Raw genomic sequence first — 24,827 nt, forward strand, 5'->3', positions numbered from 1 at the left:
TTTTTTTTTTTAAGATTTTATTTATTTATTTGACAGACAAATCACAAGTAGGGATAGAGGCAGGCAGAGAGAGAGGAGGAAGCAGGCTCCGTGCTGAGCAGAGAGCCTGATGTGGGGCTCGATCCCAGGACCCCGAGACCATGACCCGAGTCGAAGGCAGAGGCTTTAACCCACTGAGCCACCCAGGCGCCCCACATCTAGTCCATGTTTTTAGTACATTTATGATCTGTTACATTTTGATTTACCATACCAGTTCTCTTATTTCCAGTGACTCTGAATGTGCAAATTTAAGTATTTTCCAGAAAGCTCCAAAAGAGCTTAACTGACCCAGAAGAATAATTGGAAAATAATATCAGTGACTTATAAGTGAATATACAAATCAGATCAAGTAATTATCTTCCCAATTCTCTCCCTTCCTTCTAGATTTAAACTAATCTTAAAGAATCTGCCATTGCTTTTACTTTGCCTCTCATACAGTTGTGTAGATTTTACAGGTCTGCAAAGGGCAGATGTGACAGTTTATTTAATCTGTTATGTGTATTGCATTTATGTTACCTTGTGTCTGTCAGTTTAATCTGCCTTATCTCAGAGGATGAGTGGTAGAGAGATGCGGGGGGCTCCTGGAAGGTTCTGACTCAGGGGCTGGGGTATCCTGTGTATCTCTCTCCATTCTCTGGTCTCTGGAGCTCCATGTCAGGAGACAGCAGCCTCGCAGTAGTTGAGGTTATCTTGACACTTTAAGAAACCAGTATTGGAATAAAGACCCTAATTATTGTTGCTGTATCGATACGGGTCATGTATAATCAAATCATTTTTATGATATTATTAACTTAAATATTTGTAAGGATGATTTGTCCTAGAATTTGGAAGTAATATCTTGAAAAGTTAAGTATGTACATATTACTGAAGCCACAGATATGTACAATCAGGACCATGCTCTTAGTTTTCTAAGAATGTGTGCTATATTGGGGTACCTGGGTGGCTCAGTCAGTTAAGTGGCTCCTTTTGGCTTGGGTTTTGGTCTCAAGGTCTTTGGATCCCACCCCGCATCAGGCTCCTTGCTCAGTGGGGGGCCTGCTTCTCCCTCTCCCACTCTCCCTGCCTGTGCTCTCCTGTTCTCTTTCTGTCAAATAAATAATAAAATCTAAAAAAAAAAAAAAAAAAAAAAGAATGCTCTTAGCTAAGTGTAGTAGGTGATAAAAATTCGCATGCTCTAAATTTGTGTATCTGCCTACTGTACTTTATCTGATAAATGTCAGCAAGCTGGAATGGAAGGGATGTGTAGAAATAGTCAAGGCAGTTTGGTCAGGTATAGAAATTGAAAAAAGAAACTAAGGCATAAGCCAGGATAGAAGTCTTGGTGATTTTAAGATTTTCAGTATTTGCTATTGGAAAACCAGAGGCACTTAACTGTTTAGCATTTTTTTTTTTTTTAAAGTTTGATGGCATTATTAAGTTTCAGTAATAGGTTTGGAAAGATTCCTCCCTGCCTCCACACTAATAGGATTGTTAGTTTTGGTTCTCACATGTGATAAAACTTGGACCTTGAGTATATTAGTTAAGTAGGTATGTGAAAACAGTGCTGTTGAGGTCAACACTTAATATGAAAATATGTAGGATTCTAGGCGGCTTTCACAGGGGGTTTGCACTGCCGGTGGGATCTTCGGGAAGTTCCTTGAGAAACAGCTTTTAGAATCTGGAGTAGCCGTAATATATATTGTGGTATCCCAGTAAGTTACATGATTATTGTAGTTCAGAGGTTCTCAGCTGGGAAGTTATTTGGGGAGGTGTTTAGGTATTTTTGATTTTCAAAATTACCAGAGGCACTGCAGGCCGTGACTTTTCAGGGCAGTGCTGGGTGGCTGTCATAGAAGGGACAGGCGAGGAGTGGTCGCGCGTCCAAAAGGCAGTGGTCTTCTCTTGAGAGGCACTGCCAGGTTCTCAGTTCTTATGTTTAACATCCCTTGTTTTTAATATAGTTTAATAAAGGATTTAATTTTTTAAAATAACATCTGAGAAGTCAGTGTTGGATTTGCAGTGCTTTTGACATTGCAAAATATTTTAGATAAATAATTTGACAATGTTGTGAGTCAAGAGAGGGAAAAAAAAAATGACGCGCTGGAGACTGGTTTTTGGCAGTTGGGATTAGTTAGAAGTGATGGAGAGAAGAGTCCAAGCATACATGTATGTAGTGAACCGTTGAAAAAAAAAGATGGTAAGATCATTTTCTGTGGAAAGAAATGGTGAGTGTGTTCTAGTAGAACAAAGAGGGAACAGACAGTACAGAAAGTCAAAGAAGTTATTATTTAACAAGTTGAATTATTTGTTGTAACTTTTTATTAAGAAAAGACGAGATTCCCTGGGATAACAAATGAAAAACTAAAATGTTGTAAGTACTTTAATTTTTGAGTTCTTTGGGATTAGAGGCCAGATGCCATGGAATCTCAGTTGTTTGACTTGTGCCTGTGAGCCGGCAGCCACAAAAGGGGAGGAAGGAAAGGAGGAAAGTGTTAAGTGAAGGGGAAAAAAGCAGTGACAGCAGATGGGAAGAAGGAGGCAGTATCTGCTTTGATGAAAGAAACGGCAGCTCCATCCTTTGGTGTTCTTAGGATAAAAGTCTTGGTGTCCTCTCGGACTTCCTCCTTCATACCTAACACCTACTGTGGCAGCAAATCTTGGGGGCTCTGTATATAAAGTATATCCAGGATCTGATTACTTCTCCCCTCTCTTCTACTGTATGGGCCAAGTTGCCACCATCTCTTGCCTAGTTGGGGGCGTTGGCCTCCTGAGAGGTCTGCTTGCTCCCACGCTGCTCCCTTATGGTCTCTCTTAAACCGAAGTCACACCAGGTGCGCCACCTTGAGCCTCCCAGTGGCTTTCCATCCCTGATGGAAAAGCTCTAGCTATTTTGGTGAACAGTGTTTACTTTGTAAAATCCATACTTTATCTGTCTCCCCCCCCCCATCCCTACTTCACCCCCACACCTTTCTGAATCAGAGGCTGTAACCCACTGAGCCACCAAGGTGCCCCGCAGATGTCCCTTTCTTACTGAGGTCCTCTCTGACCACAGTGTTGGAGTCCCAGGTAGGGAGACAGAGACTGTATTTCCTACCTCCCTCTTTCCCTACCACTTCTATTTTTCCTTAAAGCACTTTTGCTACCTGACCTGCCCATTTTACTGATTTGTTTATTGCGGTCTCTCCCCGCCAGAGGGCTGGGATTGTTCTGCTCACTGTATGTAGAGTGGCTCCTGACCACCCTGAACTTGTCTTGTTAGTTGAGGATGCTAGTACTACCTCTGTAAAACTCAGCTGGGCTGATTTACGTGAAGGTGTAGCACGGTTCCTGCTGGTCTTAGAAGACACCTCACAAATGAGAGCTGCGATGATGATACCGATGATTCTTGTGGGAAGAGGAAGACAAGCCGAAGGAAATGGTAAAGCATCATAGCTTTTTCCAAAGATCTTTCAGACAGCATTTGCATTTTACTGCGGGTTTTTAGTTCTGTTCCTGAAAGAGGACTGACTCCCTGTGGCCAATGTTAGTAAATCCATCTGTAAAAGCTCAGTAAGAGGGCAAGTGAAACCGTTGACATTTCATTCACTTCTGGGTGCCACGTTGTCCATCATGGTCCTCCTGGCAGACTGTGTGGCATTCAGTAGGCACTGATGACAGAGGAGGCAGAGGGGCGCACACCTTGGCATGTGACAACCGGATACACAGCTTAACTCCACGACGATTTCAAATCTCAGAAAAGGATCGATTCTGCTCAGTAGGAGATGTATATACACTAAGGAAAGGCGTGTTCAGTATATATGAGAGACATATTCAGTATGAAAATTTAAAGGGATGGACCTCATGGGTTGTTAATCTGCAGTTTTCTGAAATCCTATTCATGGAGTATTTCCTTACTCAGAGTATATACGGGTCCGCCTAGCACCGAGCTCTCCAACAAGATGTAAGTTACACCCCTGTGCCACTTGTGAGTAAAAACTAGTTCAGATGACCAGGTCCTGACTTACATATAGTACCTTTGATGGTTAAAGGTGATCAGGTGAGTGTTGTTAAATAGCCCAAGGGGGGAAAAAAATCCCCCCAAACTGTCCTTATTAATGAACTGGGGTAAAATGTCAAAGTACTGTTTTTTTTATGATAAGTGGGTAGGCTGCATGTTCTTCTAAGATGAAGAATGTCATGAAGTCACACGTTCCTTTGTTTTATTAGCAATTAGAACATAAAGGTCTTACAATGTGAGTGGAGTCTTGTGCGTCTGGGAAGGAGGGAGAATCTATTAAAGCAAGTTCACAAAGAAATAGGAGATTATGCCTGATGGTGTGTGTGCGTACGTGTACCTGCTGGAAGTGTTTAGGACATCACTGTGGAAAGGCCACTTCAAGTGGTATGGCTTTCACTTGTGAGTGACTTCAGTGACTTCCGGGATGTCCATGACAGAAAGGAGCATCTTCACAGATTGTCATTTAGAATCAAGTATGTCATATGCATTTATAAGAAATGATTTTGTCTCAACGTTTCAGGGTACTGTGAATATACCGAATGAAAATTTTAAAGGGATAAGTGCGGTTCTTTCCAAACAGCCTTTATTAAAACATTTGCCTTTTACTACAAGGGTTCTGTTTTGTTCTTCAAAGACCAACTCCCTGTGGAAATGTCAGCCAGTCTACTTTTCTACTTCAGGAATGTGAAAAACTACATAATGTAAAGGGTCTAATTGTGTTTGCATTCGACACAGTATTGATATAAGTGAAAGAAGGACATTTATTTCCATTGCATAATAAATTACTCAGCACTGCTTTGTGTTTCTGACTGTTGACAGAGCGAATCTGTTTCTTCGTAGGAATGATGCAATTTCACAGCAAAATTTTGATGTCGTTCTAATGAGTCTGCTTTCGATTGTAGAGTACAATGAAGGGCTAGTAAAGATTATTAAGAAATCTATTTTATTGTAGATAATAAATCTGCAAAGTAAGCTCTCAGCATAGATGGAAGTTGAGCCAGCATGGGCTGCTTTATGAATAGCCCTTTGAACAAACTCTGCAGTTCTGTATGTGGTTTTAAATCACTGTCAAATTGTAGGCAGGTACATATTACAATTGTCTGTTTTTCTTTTTAGGGCTCATGTAATCAAAGAAGTTTCTTTGTTGTGTGTATCTTTTCAGAACACAACAGGAATTGAAAATGAATCAGGTGAGTTTAAAAATAAGAATTTATACAAATACATTACCTAGATGTTAGACCAGTTCTTGGTTTTTAAAAGATCAAAACACACACATTCATTTCTCCCAGATTTTCTTTTTTGTTTCTTAGTACCATTAACTAGTTCATCACTTTCATAGTGTGCATTTGTTCGCGGAGTGGCGTGTGCACTGTTGTGGCAGGGGTCGGCGTTTCTGTGGAACCCTGCACCGGGGGCTGGTTTTTGGAGACCTTGTGTCTCTGCCTTTCCCCTGCCACACTGTAGTGTTAATTTTTTGTTTTCGTTTTGGAACTTACTGAGCTTTCATTTTTAATACTTTTTATTTTGTCAATTATCCATTGGCTGAAAAGGGAAGATTGAAATTTATTTAATTTATTTTTATAGACTGAAACTGATCAAATGGGAGACTTTATACGCATTCTGTCCTTGAAAAACTGTGGACAGAATAAAAACAAGAAGGCAGATATTAAAATATAAGATGTGTTTCTTGGTGGAGGGTGTGGGACTACCTGGGGATTAAACAGTTCTGCTGGGGAGATTTCTGCAGCCTCAGGGGTGTTCTGATAAGTAAAATCAGTTATGTGGACTTAACGTATTCTAGAGGATTCTAAGGATTCTTATTTCCTGGTCTTAATATCATTTCACTTGTAGTTGCAGAAATTCATGGGTGTTAGAAACACTCTCTTATGAGATCATAATAAACACATTTAAAACATATGAAAGGCAGAACTTAAAAATGTGAAGTCTAATTTGTTGTGCTTAGCTTTAAACTATCAGACTTGAAAACATTTTGTGTCCCTCCTTTTCTGAAATTTTGGACACCTTTTTATCATTTACAGGTGCTTCTAACTGGAGTCCCAGTTTTATTAGGGTGGCCATGCTTAGTAAGTTCAGTCCCGTGTTGCATTGAGAGATGTGTGATTTTTGGAATGGATTCGATTTCTTTTCATAACTTTCCTTTATCAAAAATACGTTTATTTTAATGCAGAGGACCATACATCATAAAAAATGAATCTGGCGAACATATGGGGCACGTGGTTTCTATTATTTGACAACTTGCAGATTTACTGACATGCTTTTGAAGCCAAATTAGTTTTGAAGTGGTGAGGTGGGGGAGGGGAAAGGCGAACAGAGTGGATTTTCATAGTCCTTGTTCATCAAAGTTAGGTGCCTATATATGTCATATATTTCATTTATTTTTCTAACTGAAGACTGATTCCACATATCTGTGAACCTGTTCACCCAAAGGAACTTGCTCTTTTCCTGCCGAGAACTGCTCTCAGAAGAGCCTTGGGATTCTGGATGAGAACGACTGTGAATTCTTCCAGAGTGGAATCCAAATATTGACCTTGCTTTTGGGGCATCACTGTTCAGCAGTCAATTATTTCAGGTGGCTACAAGGTTACCCGTAGGCTTGGTCAGGCTTTAATTCTCACACTCTATTCAGCTACTCAGATTTTTATTTCTAACGTCTTTTTACCTGTTTTGACCCCTCATACTTTCACTTTTTGGTTCCTTTTATATCAGGTGACCTTGTGTTTAGAGAAAGTCCACGTGCCGTTCAAAAGAGTTGTAGCCATAACCTTTTCTTTTTTTGGCTCTTTCACAATTTCATTTTGTTTTTGACAAGTTTTAATATCAGATTTGCAGAGGACTGCCTTTGATGCCAAATGCCAAATATCGGTGGAAAAGTGTCCTCTTATGTTTCTAATGGTTAGCACATTTCTGATTTGGATGTAATTTAAGTGGTCTGGTAGTAATGAAACTTTTATTTGGATTATAAGAATTGTCCACTTTTTATGAGTAGAATTTTCAGCGTCTTTAGTTATATTTTCCTTATTGGAGGGATTTTACTTGCATGATGGTTTTATGTCATGGCATAAAATCAATGAGTGTTTTTCAACAACTCAGTAATTTTTAAAAATTAAGAATTGTTTCAGGACATTTTACATTTTTCCCCTCTTATATTTATCGTTCTCATTTTCAGCCAGTGAAAATGAGCAATCAGTGCTTTAGAAACTTGAAAGTAACCACACAAAAATTTGGATATTAAAAATGTTTTAACTTGAACCAGATTGATTTTTTTAAAGCTTATTTATTTAAGCAGTCTCTCTACCCACATGGGCCTCGAACTCATGACCCTGAGATCAAGAGCCGTATGCTTCACTGACTGAAACAGCCAACCAGGCGTCGCTTAACCAGATTGGTTTTTAATTAAAATCTTTATGGTGATGTTAGGGTCAGATTATTCTCTCTAGGGACTCAGCAAGTCCCTAGATGAATTTTAGCAGTTAGCATTCAGGTCTGTCTCTTACAGTGGGCGTGGTCTGGATGATAGTAGCACAGTATCATTCATTCATATGTGTCTGCTGGTGGAGCTTTGGGGACTGAAGGCTCCCCAGAGTGAGCAGACCTTATTGTGCACAAACGGGTTCTGTAGAGGAAACAGCAGATGTGGGAGTCTCACAGTGTTTTAAGAGCTGACTACTGCACCAGTGATCTGAACCGCTCAGTCTTAGACCAGTGTTCCAAGTGGCTTGTGGTGCGGTGGCTCCCCAGGCTCTCTCCCCCTCCAGCTCTGGGCTTGGCAAAGCCTCTAGACCCACATATTCTGTGTCCTTTCTCTTCCAGTTTGTTCTCTACTCAACACTTACCCCTTCTCTTATCTTCCCAGCTCGGAACTCCGATTGTGTTTTGCCTGTGAGTGTTTGTTTCTTCCTGCCCGGTCCAGGCCCTTTGGCAGGCAGGGGGGGAGCCGCTCTGCTCCTTGTCTCATTCTCGCATTTTCTTTTCTCTCCATTGTAAATCCCAGATACCCTCTGCTTGCTTCATCAGCATCAAGTTTGCAGATGTTCCACTGTTTTCCTCCTTTTCTCCCCCCAGATGTATCTAGGAGATTACAAACTTTATAAGAGAATTTTTCATTGAGTAAAGAGTTTAGAGAGCTTCTGTAAAACAGAATATCAAGGGTGAGCTCAGTTCCCTAATTGGAATATGCTTATGGTAGTTTAAAATCCATATGCTGGAGTTTACTACCACGTCCTGTTGTCCTGTCTACTGACGGCTAAAGCAACACGCCAGGCACTCTGTTAAGTCTCGTGCACATTGTTTTCTCACTCACTTAGTCTTTGTGGACATTCTGTGAAGTATAGGTATTATCTCCATTTTATGGATGAAGGCCTTAAAGCCCAGAGAGGTGGCCATGGCTTGCCCATGACCGCTCACACAGGAAGTGGTAAGAGCTCTGATTCACACCCTTGCTAGTCCAGAGCTCGGGTTCTTGGCCACCATGCCTTATTGATGCATCAGTCAGGATAAGCCGTGTGATGCTGTGCTGACAGACCGCTCCGGAATCTCGGGGAATTAACGTGCCACCTTTAATTTCTCGTGCTGGGCTGTGCGTCCTATGTGGGTTCACTGTGGCGGTGGCTCAAGATCCAGATATGATGGGGGCTTGGTCTTGATATACATCACTTCTACTCCTATGTAATTCGTCTGAGGTAGTCATTGGCCACATCTAACTGAAAACAAGGGGGTTAGGGGCCGGCTGGTGCGGAGGGCAGTGCGGTCCGGTCAGGTGCCTGGAGGAGAGGAGAGCGGTGGTATTTGGGGATAGCATCGGTCATTTTGCCCCAGCTTGACTGAGATATATTGACGCGGAGCCTGGTGTAAGTTTTAGCTCTAATGAAGTACTACAACTGCCTTGATTTCTGGTTTACTGAGTCACGGTTAGGGTTTTTTTTTTTTTTTCTTTTAACGAATCTTTGGGTAACTCAAGTTCTTCTTGATAACTTGAACCTTTCTGTGAACATAGTAGCTTATGATTGCGGCATCTCTCCGTCCTGATCACTAATCTACGGTATTGCCCGTAGCCTATAGCAAAACTTAGGTTAGCCACTTAGCCTTCCAGACTTTTTTTTTTTTGCCTTCCAGACTTTTAAAAAAGTTTTATATAGTAAAATAACAAAAGCAGCCTTTAATCACTGGATGCTGCAGCTCCAACCCCGAGAGCAGCTCCAACCCCGAGAGCAGCTCCAACCCCGAGAGCAGCTCCAACCCCGAGAGCAGCTCCAACCCCGAGAGCAGCTCCAACCCCGAGAGCCATCCATAGTTGCGTTATTTTCGCTGTTCTGGATGTTCTTTCTTTGCCTCGTTCGTCCTGCGCACACTGCCCCCCAGCGTGTTGTGGATTCTGCAGTGAACCAGACAGGCAAGGGCTCTGCTCTGCATCTTACCTAGTCAGAGAGAGACGGTTGAAAAGCGGAACACGAGACCATTTCAGGTGGTAGAAAATGTCGTGCAGACAGTGAAACCCCGTAATACAGTTAAGAATGATGAGTGAAGGCAAGGGGAGGCTCTTCGGATTCCATGGTCAGGGAAGGCTGTTCGGGACAAGTGACTAACAATTAAAACAGAGACTCAGGTGATCACCAAGAATCAGATACGTGAAGATCCAGTGAAGAAAGAGATCTCAGTAGTGATGAGCCAGTAGTGAGCGCAAAGGCCCTGAGTTGGGAGTGAGCTTGCTGGTTCAAGGACCCAGACAGAACAGGCTGGGGGCTGGGCTTGGCAAGCATCAGGGACTCTGGGACAAGGTGAAGCTGGGGAGAAGCAGGGGTCAGATTCGTAGAACCTTAAGGGCCATAGAAAGAATTTGTTATTTTATTGGATGTGCAGTGGAAAGCCACTGTACATTGACATGATCTCTATTCCGTTTTTTAGAGCATCATCTATGTCTTTGTTGGGCAAGAGGATAGCAATATGCTCACTTACTATTGAGATTAACACCGTCTTTGAGGATAGTTTCTTCAGTTGGGCAATTTAATGGGCCTGCCAGCTTTTTGCAAGAGTGTACTTTCTTATGTGATTCAGAGCTATTTGACTACTGTTGTCTTCCAGAGACGGTCTGAAGGTTTTCTTGTTCTGTGTCCTCATCTCTTTATTGTTCTTACAGTCATAGTCATTCCTTAACCAAACACAATTTAATGCTGTTTCAGTGAGCTGAAGCTTGTTTCATCCCCTCCCCCATTGTTTGCTCCCAGAATAGTAGCTAAGAGTCTTGTTTGCAAGTTTAAACAAAGAAGCGCAGTTCATAGAATTTAAAGTATTAGCACTCTGCTTCTCGGATGTCTTTTGCCGCTAACAGCAATTAACTGTGGTGATTATCATTAGTCTGTTGCAGAATAATATGCATCTTAGTGTGAATGTACTGTGACATATTCTCAGTGCGAAGTGATGTTCAATCTAATCTCTTCTGCCAGCCACCGCTGTTGCTCTCCAGTGTTTTGATTAAGTTGAATTTTTAAGAAACTAGGTGCCTTAATTAAATAGATTAAAACACGTATAATCGTCTATGGTCGTTTTCTGGGTGGAGTATGTAAAAAGACTGACTGGTATGGATTTAAATAAAATACCAGTAAAACCTGCTTATGTTTATATTTTGAAAAATAAAGACATTTGTGTGTACGGCCTGTCTCAGATGCTGCGTGCAGCCCCATGTCACAGCAGCCAATGCCAGGGTCATGCTACGTGGTGCTGTGTAGAGGAGTTATCTGCCCGGTTCCCCGCGTATCTGTCTAAGAGGTGGGGGGGTGGTGGTTGCAGGGAGTGGAGCAGGCTGTTGCCATGGCTACCTTGTGCCTGGAGCAGAGCAGGTGAGGGAGGAATGAATGGGCAGGGAAGTGTGGGTTCAGCTCCATGGTCATCCTAAAGATAAGAGTAGACTTTGGGAGATGGGAAACTTGGAGGCTTTTGAGCAGAGGAATGCTTGAGTTGGGTCAGAAAAAAACTTTGAAAGAAAAAAAGGTTTTTTCTTGGCATCAGTATTTTTATACTTCATTTTCTGGGACCATTAAAGTTTCATTTGAACATGATCTAAAGAGAAGAGTGTAGAAGTCACTTATTTTACTTTATAGATTTTATTTATTTATTTAAGAGAGGGAGAGGGAGAGAGAATCGGAAGCAGACTCCATGCGGAGCGCAGAGCCTGATGTGGGGCTCGATTCCACGACTGCAAGATTGTGACCTGAACTGAAGCCGAGAGTTGAATGCTTAACTGACTAAGCCAACTGCGTGCTCCTATTTTATTTTAAAAACCAACCTTGAGGTATAATTTTTGTGTATTAAAATGTGCTCATTTGAAGTGTATAGGTCTTAAGTTTGATAAGGACTTGCCTATATCCACTGCTCTCAACGATGTAGAATACTTCCACCACCCAAACAGACCCCAACAGTGCTTTCTTGCTGCTCTGCCGTTAGTATTCCCCGCCCAGGCCCTGCCCCTGGCAAGCACCGATTGGCTTTCTGTCTCTGTAGGTTTGGTTTTTCCTGCATTTCACATGAGTGGAATCGTTAGTACTTGCCCTTTTGTGTTTGTCTCCTTTTTTTTTTTTTAAAGATTTTGTTTATTTATTTGACACAGAAATCACAAGTAGGCAGAGCAGCAGGCAGAGAGAGAAGGGGAAGCAGGCTCCCTGCTGAGCAGAGAGTCCGATGTGGGGCTCGATCCCAGGACCCTGGAATCATGACTTGAGCCGAAGGAAGAGGCTTCCACCCACTGAGCCACCCGGGCGCCCCTTGTGGTCTATTCTTGAGCAACAGTGTTGTTTAGATCCATCATGCTGTTGTCTGTATCGGTGATTTGTTCCTTTCATAGAGGACATTTTTGGGGGGACATCTGACCATGCAGATCAATCTTGTATATTGTTTTATTTTCTATAATTGTATTTCTTTTTCTTCTTTACTTTTCTTTCTTTCTTTTTTTTTTTTTAAAGATTTGTTTATTTATTTGACACAGAGAGAGACAGCACAAGCAGGGTGAGCAGGAGGCAGAGGGAGAGGGAGAAGCAGGCTCCCCTCAGAGCAGGGAGCCCGATGTGGAGCTCGATCCCAAGACCCTGGGATCATGACCTGAGCCAAAGGCAGCCGCTCAACGACTGAGCCACCCACGCGCCCCTGTAATTGCATTTCTAAAGACTTGATGAAACCTTGGATGGCTTTCTCTCCTTCATTTTAGGTTATCTTCCCCTTTTCTCCTAGTCCTAGATACGTATACACAGACAGATGCACACACAAGGTGTAAAAAATTGAAACCACTTTTTCTGTTTTAGAATGTTAATCATATAGAATTACATTTATATAGGTAATTATAAATGCAAATTTGATTTTTCAGACCTCTTAAAAAGAGACTTCCAAGTAAGATGATTGCTGTGTGTGAGGACTTAAACCTCAATTAATGAATGTATAGTTTGGAAAATTAATATGTTTAATGGTGGTGGCACTTAAATCTCATTTTGAATCATGTGTTCTAACAGATAAAATAGCAATTTTTATGAGGTCTAGGGACCTTGTCTTTCTGAATGAAATATTATTTTTTTTTAAGATTCTATTTATTTATTTGACAGAGAAATCACAAGTAGGCAGAGCAGCAGGCAGAGAGAGAGGGGGAAGCAGGCTCCCCCTGAGCAGAGAGCCTGATATGGGGCTTGATCCTAGGACCCTGGGATCATGACCTGAGCCAAAGGCAGAGGCTTAACCCACTGAGTCACCCAGGCACCCCGAAAATATATTATTTCTGAAATTTGAAAAAGAACTAGCAACTTGGATGACATTTCCTTATATAACTGTGGGAGGAACTATGGCAAGAAGGATTATATTTTTCGTTATTCTGATATTAATGCTTCGGTAGAGAAAAAGGTTATAGGATTGTTTAGCTCTTCTGCCCCTTTGCTGTCTGGTGACTCACATTCCACCTCCAGTCTTGGCTTGTGACCTGTTGTGTGACCTTGGGCACATCACTTGACCCCTTAGTATTTGCTCTCTTAATGTTATGTAGACCGAGTAGAGGTGCCCACCCCATGTGGTTGTGGTCAAGAGTAAATAAATTCGTAAAAGTAAAGGCCAGTGCCTGGCATGTAGGAGACACTGTGCAAGTGTCAGCGTCATCATCATCATCATCATCATCATCATCATTTTCAGCTAGTAGCCAGGTGTGGGTTCTGCCCTATAGCATACTTGTCAAGCACTGTTAGTGGTTAGTTCAGACCAAGGCATTGCTTGTTTGGACTATGAGAGAAACCCCCTCATTGATTGCTTTGCTGACTGTCTCTCTCCCCTTGGGACCATTCTCTACAGGCCTTGAGTTCTGTATTCATACAACATAAACCTGACCATATAGGATGTCAGAAAAGTGGGCAGTTACGAGTTGTTTGGAACATCTTCCTGGATGAACTGGGGTTTGAACTTGACCTAGAAGGATGTAGAAGATACTGACTGCTCAGCAGAATTGAGGGCAAGAAAGATCAGTGGTCGGGAGCCCATCAGCTGGAAGCCTGCCTTGTGAAAGACCCCAAGGATAGGAGGACCTCCAGAGAGTGGTGCCTGAAGGGACCAGGGAGGAACTTTAAGAGTAAAATTGGGATTTTTCTGTGATTTCTTCCAATAGAATCCCTACCACCCCCCAAAGCTGTAGATAGACCAAACACACTCCATTGGACTTGAAAGACTGTGGCTCCATAGTTCTGCTGCCTTGGAGGAAGGTAGGTGGAGATTTGGTTGCTGGCTCAGCAGTAACACACTCACTAGGAGGCAGTAGAACTCTCCTTCTGGACAAAGGGAAGGATTATGTTAGGTTGAGAAGAGCTCTCCGGTACCTAATTTACTTTGCCTCTCTCGAACCTTAAAAGACTCTAAAACCAGTAGAGTAAAGGCTGAGTTTTATTTAGAAAGTTTTTAAAAAGAATTCTGAACCAGATGCTTTTTTGAATGATTGATCAGGAAGGCAGAGGGGTTTAGAGAAGTTGATGATAGAAGAGACTGGAAAGCAGAAAACCTCCCCATCACATCACACTGGTCTCCTGCCCGAAGCCCTCCAGTGGTGTCCTGCTGCGCTCCAGAGGCATCCCAATGTCTGTGCCCCGGCCTTCAAGCTTTGCAGGTTCTGCTTGCTCCCTGGCTCACTCTGACCCGGCCACAGTGGTCTCGTTTGGTTCCTGAACATGCCAAGTTGTCTCCTCAGGATGTTTCCCTGGAATGCTCAGTCCTCAACACTTGGCCATTCTCATCTCTCAATTCCAAGTGCCTGTGTCTGTGATCTTCTCTAAGATGTCCCTTGCCCCCATCCCCATGGCTGCCCTAAGTAGGATAGTGTCCCTTCCTTATCTGTTTCTTACACTCTATTTCATGGGTCCCAGTGGGATACCCTGTCAGATGGGCAGAACCCGTCTTGTCTTCGCTGCTGCTTTCCTCAGGTGGCTCCATGCTGGCTCGTGGGGCTCATATTGGACATGTGTAGGATGAGGAGTTTGCTGGGTTATTTCAGATTGGAAGGATGATGGAAGCAGTGGGAATTGGAGAAAGGGATAGGATACGGCAGTACCACGAGCTCCCCGGTTGCGTTTGACTGTTGACCTCTCCCCCTCCTTGAACCTTTTCCCTGGCTTTTCTGATGTCATGTTCTTGGTGCCCCTTCTGCCTCTGTGACGTCGCTCCTGGCCTTGTCTTCCATTCTTAGTGGCATCCCGAGGGCTTTGTCCTGGCTTGTGTCTCATTCTCTGATCTCATCCGCCTTCCTGTTGAGTCTGCCCCTCTTTTAGCCATCCCTGTGCACCCAGACTTGGTGGCACTTGTCTGCGGATACGTGTGTGTTGTTTCCAGCAACCACTGCTCGGAGCGAGGCATCCCAGGTCAGGCACCAGGTGCGGTGACAAGGGACAGAACCTGCCCCCTGTGTCTGCAGCCTAAACTTGCCCCGGTGGAGGGGCCATTAAACGGGCCAAGCAGTAAGTGCGGACAAAGAGCAGAGTGCCCTGAGAGGGGGAGAGTGTGCTAATGGAGCCTTGGGGGGGAGATCCTGCTCCGTAGGACAGTGGGAACAGACTTCCTTAGGGTAGGGCAGAGGCCTCGGCCACGCCTGGTGGCTCCCTGATGGGTCTGGCCTTGTTGGTCTCAACCAAGCAGGTGCTTCAAGGAAAGGCGAGGAACTCTCTGCGGCTTTCCTTTCCCTTCCCTGTGCAGGAGCTTGAAGGGGGCACAGACAAGAAGTTGCCTTTAATTGCCTTTGAAGCTACTTATCCCAGTTTATATTTTGCTTGTTCTCCTTTAGCGATGCACAGGGAAACCCTTACCATGAACACCCACCCTCGTGCCCGCAGGGAGCAGCCTCTCCCACCCCGGTGGAGAAGGAAGGGAGGCAGGACGCGGATGTGCGGGCCCGGCCCTCCTTCCTTGCTTTCCTCTGCTCTCTCCATCATACGGTCCCTCAGAGTCTCTCTTGTTCTCTGCTTCGCAGGGCCGAGTTGGGAGGTGCCCAGGGAGCGGAGGTGGTGTGTTTAGTGTAGCAGTCCGCCAGCTTTTTGTCTCTGTGGGTTAGATTGGTGGATATTTCCCATGTCAGAAATTGAAACACATTTTTTTAAAAAGCTTAACTTGGGGCTTGAACTCAGAGATCTCGAGATCAAGAGCCCCATGCTGTACCGACTGACTGAGCCAGCCCCTTGAAACAGAAATGTTCATTGGTGGTGAGGATTCACAGGAAGTTGCAAGTAGTCCTTGGACTCTTACTCAGCCTTACCCAGTGGTGTAACATTTTCCCTTATTACAGGATCAGGACCAGGAAATAGACCTAGTTCAGGAGTTAGACTACAGGCTTTATTTGTAAACCAGAAAATTAAAAAAAACACAAGATCAGAAGCTACTTACCCCAGCTACCCCACATCCATCAGCTAGTGGAATTGATGACATCATCACTTGTCATGACCCTGGAAAACTCCCCTCTTCACACTGGCGGATGAAAAGGGCAGGTGACATCTCAGTGTCATTGTAAAAGTAGCGCTGAGCTTGGGGACTCCTGGCAGGTGGCCCTCAATGATCGTGCGAGGCCCCGCTGATTTAGTGGTTGGAACGTGGGCTCTGGAATCCGCCTGGATTTTGTTTGGGCTCCGCTGCTTTAAAACCACGTAGCTTGGGACCATTACTCCCATTACTTGACAGGACAGCTCTGGAGCAGAGTATTTGAGAGTCCAGACCCTGAAGCCTGACCGCCTGGGTTTGAATCCTGGCGGGGCCGCTTACTAGCTGGGACTGGGGGCAGGTTTCAGTTTCGTGTGGAAAGTGAAAGTACCCACACCCGGAGTGGTGTAAAGATGACAAGAAGTGACGTGCAGAAAGCTTGGCTCAGAGGAAGCCGTGATGTCCTGCTCCTGAGCTGCTCTACCGTCCAGCATGGGGAGGTCATCCTGGCCACAGGGAATATACTCAGTATTAGGGAAAGGAAAAGAGGGCTCGTCTAAAGAGCTCTGTGAGGGCGGGGCCTGGATCAGCTTTATTGACCTTCATATCTTCACTGCGCAGCCCAGAGCCAGCCTGGGGCAGGCTCCCGGGAAGTATTTGTTAGTCCAGTGATGGACTGAAGGAATGAAGAACTGCTCTTGCTCTGAATCGGGGAGGGGAGGGGAGGGGAGAGGCTGCTGACTTTCTTTGGGTTTGAGTTAGCAAGTTGGAGACATTGATTTAATGAGCTTAGTTGATAATAACTGAGTAATTTACTAAATTAGCTGCTTAAATGTAATGCATCCAATTTAACCTGTATAGCTTGAGATCAGTTAGTTCACTGATACATGTATGGGAGCTATCCCTCACTAGGCCGTGTTTCCTGTTACGTAACAGGAAAGCAGGGAAGTCCTTCTAACGTCCCCTATGCTTACCACAGTGATCAGTGTCAGAAACCCTTGACACGGGAACATGCCTTTATTCTGGGGTTCAGCAAGGATGGGGTGCTGGTTGCTGTTGGCCACCCCAGAGGAAGGAGCAGCCAAGGTTTCCTGGAGTTTGCAGTTTGGCCTCTGGTTGGTTGCCTTCTACTCCTCCTAGTCTGTGCAGTCCAGCAGGTGATTCATCTCTCCTAGGGTACTACCCCTGCCTGCCTCTCCCACCTCCGCTCCAGCTGCTTTCCCCTTACCTTCTCTGCTCGGGACTTTTTGCCTGTCTGTTCTGTGAGCACGCAAAGCTCGCTGGATTACCCGTGTCCTTGCTGGTTGCCTTTCTGGGTGTGTTTGCCCCCCATCTCTCGTACAATGCCCTTCCCAGTTCTAGAGATGCTGCTTCTTGAAGCGCTTGTCTAAAAGAGCACGCTCTCCATCTCTGTCACCGTGTCCCCTTCTTGTGCTTGAGTTTTCTTCAGACCGTCAAGAAGTTCCAGGCATTGTCTATCCTTGCTTTATTTTGTCTGTCTTCCTCACCAGAGTGACACATTGTGAAGGCAAATGAGATAGCTTACAACGTTGGCTGGTTCTTCGAAGGGACTCAGACATTGAGTAGATGCTGCAGTTTCTTTTAGAAAGAAATTAATCTGGGAAATAGTCCCAGGATCAAGTTGTGATCTTTAGTGTAAGAACGAAGATGACCTTATTTAGAGAGTGATATTATATCTAATACTATAAAGATATTCATATGTGTATATATATGTGTGTGGGGGGGGGTGTGTGTAAATGAGATCCCTGTTTATAAAAGTGTGTGGAGGAGAGAAATTTTCTTTTAAATATTCTTTTGTTCCAAAGATTTACTTGTAAATTGACTGCTTGGAATTGAGAGCATATATCACACTTTCTAAAAAAGAATTATTTTATTGACCTAGAAATATACCTACCTCAAATTCAAGAAATTCAGGCACACATGGAAAAAATGCTTTCTGATTGATGACCCTCCTATTTTATTTATTTCTAGCCCTCCTTTTCCTAAAAAAGGGTTAAGTCCATTTACAGGAATTATTTATTCATTCAAGTATTTAAGTGACAACAAACATGTAGTGTGTACTGCTCAGCCCTGGGAATGCAACATTGAATAAGATAGACACCATCTGTCTTCATTGTGGTTTATCAGAGGAGGTACATTAAACACATAATTATACAAATAATTACTTAAAATTGTGGTAAGAGCTACAAAGGAAAAACAAGGAAAAGGAGAGGCAATTTCCAGCCATAGGCACTGCAGCTGGAAAGGAGAGAGGAAGTTCTTAGAGCTGGCCAGGGTTGACTTGGTGTGGTTTGAGGTTCCTGAAATTTAGTTGAGTCTAGTGCAAAGGACACTAAAATAAACAGAAAAGAAGCTTTCCTCTACTAGTTAAATGAGCCTAAATTTAAAAACTTGGGTTCAGGGTCACCTGGGTGGCTCAGTGGATTAAAGCCTCTGCCTTCGACTCAGGTCATGATACCGGTCCTGGGATCAAGCCCCACATTGGGCTCTCTGCTCTGCGGGGAGCCTGCTTCCTCCTCTCTCTCTGCCTACTTGTGATCTCTGTCTGTCAAATAAATAAATAAAATCTTAAGAAACAGAAAGCAGATAAAATAGATGCACAGGAATTTGTGTTATGTTTCTTGCAGTGGCAGCTCTGCTGAGGTCTTTTATATTCATAGATGTATCAGCAATGTCAACTTGCATGGTCTCCATATTATACTCAAGTTACAAATTTCCTGTGGGAATGACCATTTCCCATTCCTTTTTCGTTAGGAGCTGTCTCCTGTGGAGGTTTTAGGGTACAGGTTCTCAGATTTCTTTTTCCAGCACAATCTTTTCTTTTTTTTTCCAGTTTCATGGAGGTATAATTGACAAATTAAAAGATATTTAAAGTGTACGTCATGGTATTTTGATATATGTATAACCATCTAGTTAATTAACATATCCATCATCGCTCATATTTATTTGTCTTTGGGGAGAACATTTAAGTCCTACTCTCTTAGCAAATTTCAGTTCTATAATACAGTGCTATCAGCTGTAGTTAACCATGTTTAACATTAGATCTTTAGACTGTATCAAGGAGAATCTTAACTGGAAATGGCACGGTGGATATGAACTTGGGCTCAGGGTTAGACAGGCAGAGGTTCAGATCCTGGCCTTGAGGAATTTAGACAACTTCCCTAAGCTTCAGTTTCTTCCATTGTTTGGGCTGGGGGGTAGGTGATGGTTGGGGAGAAGCTGAGGGAGGGGGCTGCAGTGACAGTCCCTTCCCCTTGGGCTGTTTGGAGTAAATGCCATCATGCGTGGAAGACTGTTAGTACAGTGCCTTGCACTGAGGCCCGGAGGAGTTTCTCAGGAAATATCTGCTTGTTAGTATTATTGTCATAGTGCTTAGGAGGATCAGTTAGAGTAGCTGACACACTGTCTTTTCAGAGCTCTCAGGGAAGTTAAATGGTGTCAAATGCTTTTAAATCTTAGGCTAGGGACTCATCTGAGGAAGGAGAGGAAAACTCTCTCACACTGCTTTTTAATGTTGGCTAAGTACTTCTTAATATTGCTTAATTTATCAGTGCTAAAAATAATTATTATGTAGCCTAGGATACCAACTTCCAATTTAATACCTTTTCCTCCACTGGAAAAAAAAAGGTTTTTGTTGTTGTTGTTGCCAAAATAACTGTTTATAGATCAAAATTTGAAAAATGGGGGTATTATATTTAGAAATGAGAAATTTGTGTGTTAAATTTATTCACATTTTAGCTAATTAAAAATACCATAAGACCCATTCTCTGGGGGCAGTTTTGATATTCCCGTGTTTTGGAAGGCATTTAACTTGTGCTTGGTGATACTGTCAGGACCAAGCTGTGGACAGCAGGATCAAAGCATTTGTGCTTCTGAAGGGTCTGTACTGTCGGCGTTGCTCTTCTGGAGAAATGGATCTCAGTCTGTAGATGCCCACTTGTGTGCATTTCTACTCAGAGCAGACCAGAGAGGAGACCTTCATAATGAGTTGCTCACTGCCGCGGGATTTGTTTCTCTGGAAGCAGCTTGATACTTAAAAAAAAAAAAAAATTTGAAATGTTTTGAGTACACACATTTCTATGATATTCTCATCTTTGCACAAAACATTCTTAAAAGCTATAAAAGCTTCACTGTGGGAAGATTAACCTCTTTAGGTTGGAGTTTGCTTTTTGCCTACTTTGATTTCTTTGAAAGTCCTTTAGAAACGATTCCCTTGCAGTGAAATACACCTAGACTATAGAACCCTTCATTCTTAGTGGTGGTGTGATCAGTTCTTGGAGTATATGGGGTAACAGTGAAAAGGCACTTGATTTTCCTTTGACTGAATGTTATTTTTACAGTAACAGTCATGTTTTACCAGTTGGCTCAGATTTCCCCTTCCTGTTTCCTTATATTCTACCTAGTAGTAATCTTATTTCTTAAGATTAAAGTGAAAACTGGGTGGTAATGTATAAAATTCTATTTCTTAAGACTGATATTCTGGCGACTTCATTAATTAGTGACTTGAGAGAAGTGGTAAATTACAGTTTCCTAGAAAGGTCACATTTCCATTGAGAGCCCAGAAAAAGTCGGAGTGTTCTGGTTGGAATTTTGAAGCCTCCGTGAAAGCGGGTGTTGTTCCCGGAGGGATGAAAGCGTAGATGGGGCGGGGGTTAGCTGACGGGCAGGTCCTTCACGATGTATGCCGAAAGTGTTAAGTAGGGAGTATTGATTTTTATTTTTTAAATGTCCTAAAATGCTGATGGTAGCCTTTAACTTCAAAGTAAGCTTAAGCTGTATTTTACTTCCAGATTCTGTGGGAGTGTAAAATAGTATGTTGCCAGATATTTACATAGTTTGAAAATGACTGTAGGTGGCTGGAACGAAGTAGGTTGACACAGATGTGCTTGAAGGGGGTAGTAGTTTCCTTCAAGACGCAGGAGCCACAGTGACGGCAGCTCCTGAGATCCACCACAGCTCCGTTTTCTTGTGTCAGGTGTCAGTTGCATTTTTGCATATTTGCTTATTGGACCAGAAAAGAAAGAAAACACTAACCTGGTCTGCTTCCCTCTGCTCTGATCCTTCTGTTTCTTGACTTGCAGAACACTGAGCCTGTTGCAGCTGCTGAGAGCCTGGCCGAGGTACCTGAACACGTGCTCCGAGGACTTCCGGAGGAAGTGAGGCTTTTCCCGTCTGCTGTGGACAGGACTCGGATTGGTGAGGACCGGGGTCCCGGAAGGAGATGGGGAGGGGAAGGGAGAGCCGCCTGTATCCAGGCATCCTTTGGGAGCATGTAAGGTAGGGAGGTCATCATCAAAGTGACAGATTTATACTTAGACTTAGAAAATCATGGTGGAATTTCTGCATTTTCCAGTAAAGAATCCAGGGTGCACAGAGATTATAAAACTAAACCAGAAATATCCACACGCCTGCCCACTGTCCTTTGTGACTTCGCCTGAGTATTCCCTCCCACTGTCTCCTCGGGGCTCTTCTTCTACTGAGTGTGCTGGTCCCTCCTCTCTGATTTCACTGGGACGTGAGTGTGAGTGCGCTGTTAGATTTAATTTCATTGTTTTGTATTGGTTTTCTCATCTGCCCCCTTTATTGATAGCGAGTGACTTCGTTTCTTTCCTCTCTCTGTCTCCAGTACCCGACACGTTCTGGACCTTAGTAGTACTTGAATGAATGATGACCTGAGTGGATCTGAATGCTTCTGGCTGGAATTTCCCATTGAATGCAAACCCAGCTTTTACTGGTTTTTTTTCAAAAAGTGTTGTTTTTGTGCCCTAATCTTTAGACAAAAGGCTAATAAGGAAGCAAATTATAAAAATTTAGTCAAAGTATAGTTTTCGAATAGATCATGTTTGTATCCCTTTTTGTTTTTGTTTTTTTTTTTTAAGATTTTATCTATTTACTTGAGAGACAGTGAGAGAGAGCATGAATGAGGAGAAGGTCAGAGAGAGAAGCAGACTCCCCATGGAGCTGGGAGTCCGATGCGGGACTCGATCCCGGGACTCCAGGATCATGACCTGAGCCGAAGGCAGTCGTCCAACCAACTGAGCCACCCAGGCGTCCCCTCCCCCCCCCCTTTTTTTTTTAAGATTTTATTTATTTATTTGAGAGACAGTGAGAGAGAGCATGAGCGAGGAGAAGGTCAGAGGGAGAAGCAGACTCCCCGTGGAGCTGGGAGCCCGATGCGGGACTTGATCCCTGGACTCCGGGATCATGACCTGAGCCGAAGGCAGTCGTCCAACCAACTGAGACACCCAGGTGTCCCTTTTTTTTTTAAAGCCCCTTTTTGTTTTTTTAAGGTGTATTTCTGAGATTCCTGTTTATGTGTATGTGTGTGTGAATAAAGTGTTAAAATGCTTTTCCTAATTCTCATTGAGGAATTTTTCAGTAAATTACTTGAGCAGTTATATTGTTTTTTTTTTAATTTTTAATTTTTATAAACATATAATAATTTTTATCCCCAGGGGTACAGGTCTGTGAATCGCCAGGTTTGAACAGTTATATTGTATCATTCACATGAAGGTGGTTGACTGTTCGCTCCACTAACTGACTGTTAGCTTTGTTAGAAACTGGATTCATAGACCTGCAGAAGAGGGACATTTGAACCTCCTCACTGGACAGGACTGGCTCAGCCTCCGCCTTCCTTCTGTGCATCCTCTGAGAGCAGAAGATGCAGGAACATGTCCAAAGGGTTCTTGTCAGTGAGCATCACCCTGGGTGCTGGTTCCCTTGACGCCAGGACTGTCTCCCGCCGTTTGGCCCGCTGCTGCTTCAGCTCGTCCGCCTGCCTTCCGGTCAGTGCCCGGAACCCAGGAACCGCCGAGGACGACGGCGGGACAGCGGCAGGAGTAGCTCTGGGCTGTTGGAAGCTCTGCGGAGGGCCTTGTTAGAGCAGCTTAGGTTTCAGGGGACTTAGCTGGAGGGGAGAGGGTGTTCCACTTTGAGCAAACAAACTTCAAAAATACCATTCATAAATTGGCATTTCCAAGCCTTTATAAAAGCAATTCATGTTCATTGGAGACCATTTGAAAGCCGCAGAAAAGTAGAAAGAGGAGTTTTGAATTATTTCTAGTTTCACTCCTTTCTCATCTTTTTCTCTTTATTTGTGACTGTGCTGTTCTCCGGGGATTTGTGATTGTACCGTCTGGGTAATTTTACATGTGAAAAATAGAAGCAAATATAAACCATTTCTTTCCTACTGATAAAACAATGTAGGTTCTTACAGACTATTTGGGAACTACAGAAGAATATAAAGAAGAAAAATAAAAATCTTTGTGGAAGACTTGATTTCTTCTGACTTGACTTGCTCCCCTTTGACCTGACATTATCTTGCTAATTGCTAGTCTTTTAACTATTTTGTGAAACAGAATTGACTTTAACGCTTCAATCTTTAAAATAGCTACAATAACATTATAAAAATATTGCTTTTATTTTCCAGGTGTCTGGGCCACTAAGCCAATTTTAAAAGGCAAAAAGTTTGGGCCATTTGTTGGTGATAAGAAAAAAAGATCTCAGGTTAAGAATAATGTGTACATGTGGGAGGTAAGAATTCTGGCTCTTTATCAGTGTTCTGTACATTTTTTGAGAAATCATTTTATTCTCTAAGGATTTGACATTGTGAAATTAAAAGTCATCTTAGTATGTGTTTTAAAATCAAGAATATGTATTTTTCACTACACTTGATCTTAACCAAAAGGCTGAGAAGTGAAGAATATATATTTTTTGGAAGATTTATTTATTTTAGGGAGAGAGCCAGAGGGGGGGGGGAGGGGCGGGACTGGAGGAAGAAGGGATGCAGACTCCCTGCTGAGCGGGGAGCTGACCTGGGGCTTGATCCCACCACCCGCTCCCCCAAGATCATGACCAGAGCCAAACCAAGAGCGGGGTGCTCCACTGACTGAGTCACCCAGGGGCCCCTCAAGATTATTTTTATTAAAGAGAAAATGTGTTTCTTTGGACACAGCTGCTGTTGACATTTGTCTTTTGAAGATGCTTGGCTGTCCTCAACAATAAATGTCAGACCTACTTTTGAACATTACCTTGTTCAGGGTGTTCTGCTGAGGGCTGAGACTTTGGTCTGTCACTTTGCAGGCTTGCAGACAGACACCGTAAAAGGCATTCCAAGGTGGCCACAAATCACCGCTAGGGTCTTCTCTGTGTTTTAGGAAATAATCTCTGTGTTGCTGGAATATTCCGAGCTGGATATATTTAGCACGTGGCACATTTATATTTAGTGCTTCAGACTCCTCAGAAGACTTTCAGTTTTGTTGATTTCACGTTCTGTCGAGGATGCTGGAGGAGCGCGGCGCAATAGCGTGTTCCTTACCGAGGTGAAGCTGTCAGAAGCGGAGGTGCCCTGCTCCTCTCGGGTTCGGGACGGCTCGTGCAGAGCCAGAACCCCTGCTTCCTGCCTGGCAGCGAGGCGTTGGCTTCAGATCCTCCCTTTAGCTTTGTGACTTTCTGGAGTACTTAACCTCTGGGCCCCAAACCCTCAATTTAAAGATGGGGTTAAGGGGTACCTGGGTGGCTCAGTGGGTTAAAGCCTCTGCCTTCAGCTCAGATCATGATCTCAGGGTCCTGGGATTGAGCCTCGCATCAGGCTCTCTGCTCAGCGCAGAGCCTGCTTCCTCCTCTCTGTGCCTGCCTCTCTGTCTACTTGTGATCTCTGTCTGTCAAATAAATAAATGAAAAATCTTAAAAAAAAAATAAAGATGGGGTTAATAAAAAATATCCAGGATAGCCAGGAAGATAAAGCCGGTTCTAGCTATTACCTGGAGCGCTGTGTGCAAGTTCAGCATTTACGTGCAATTTAGTTCAGATCAGGTGCTCTGGGGAAGCTGCTTTTGTTCTGATAGGATCTCAGCTGGTATGG

General features: G+C 43.4%; 1 protein-coding gene across 1 annotated transcript in view; it reads left to right on the forward strand.

Moving 5' to 3' along the window:
* Window positions 1–24,827, forward strand: part of LOC309858195 (uncharacterized protein) — a gene marked incomplete at its 5' end in the record, with an annotated part of 78,225 nt that overhangs the window by 16,537 nt on the left and 36,861 nt on the right. Inside the window, 2 exons of the mRNA XM_082750880.1 lie at window positions 21,046–21,160; window positions 23,394–23,497. Of these exons, the coding sequence (XP_082607006.1) occupies window positions 21,046–21,160; window positions 23,394–23,497 (219 nt within the window). The remainder of the gene's footprint in view (window positions 1–21,045; window positions 21,161–23,393; window positions 23,498–24,827) is intronic.

This window comes from Mustela nivalis, assembly GCF_964662115.1.
Source record: "Mustela nivalis genome assembly, contig: HAP1_SCAFFOLD_2000, whole genome shotgun sequence".
Classification (NCBI taxonomy): domain Eukaryota; kingdom Metazoa; phylum Chordata; class Mammalia; order Carnivora; family Mustelidae; genus Mustela; species Mustela nivalis.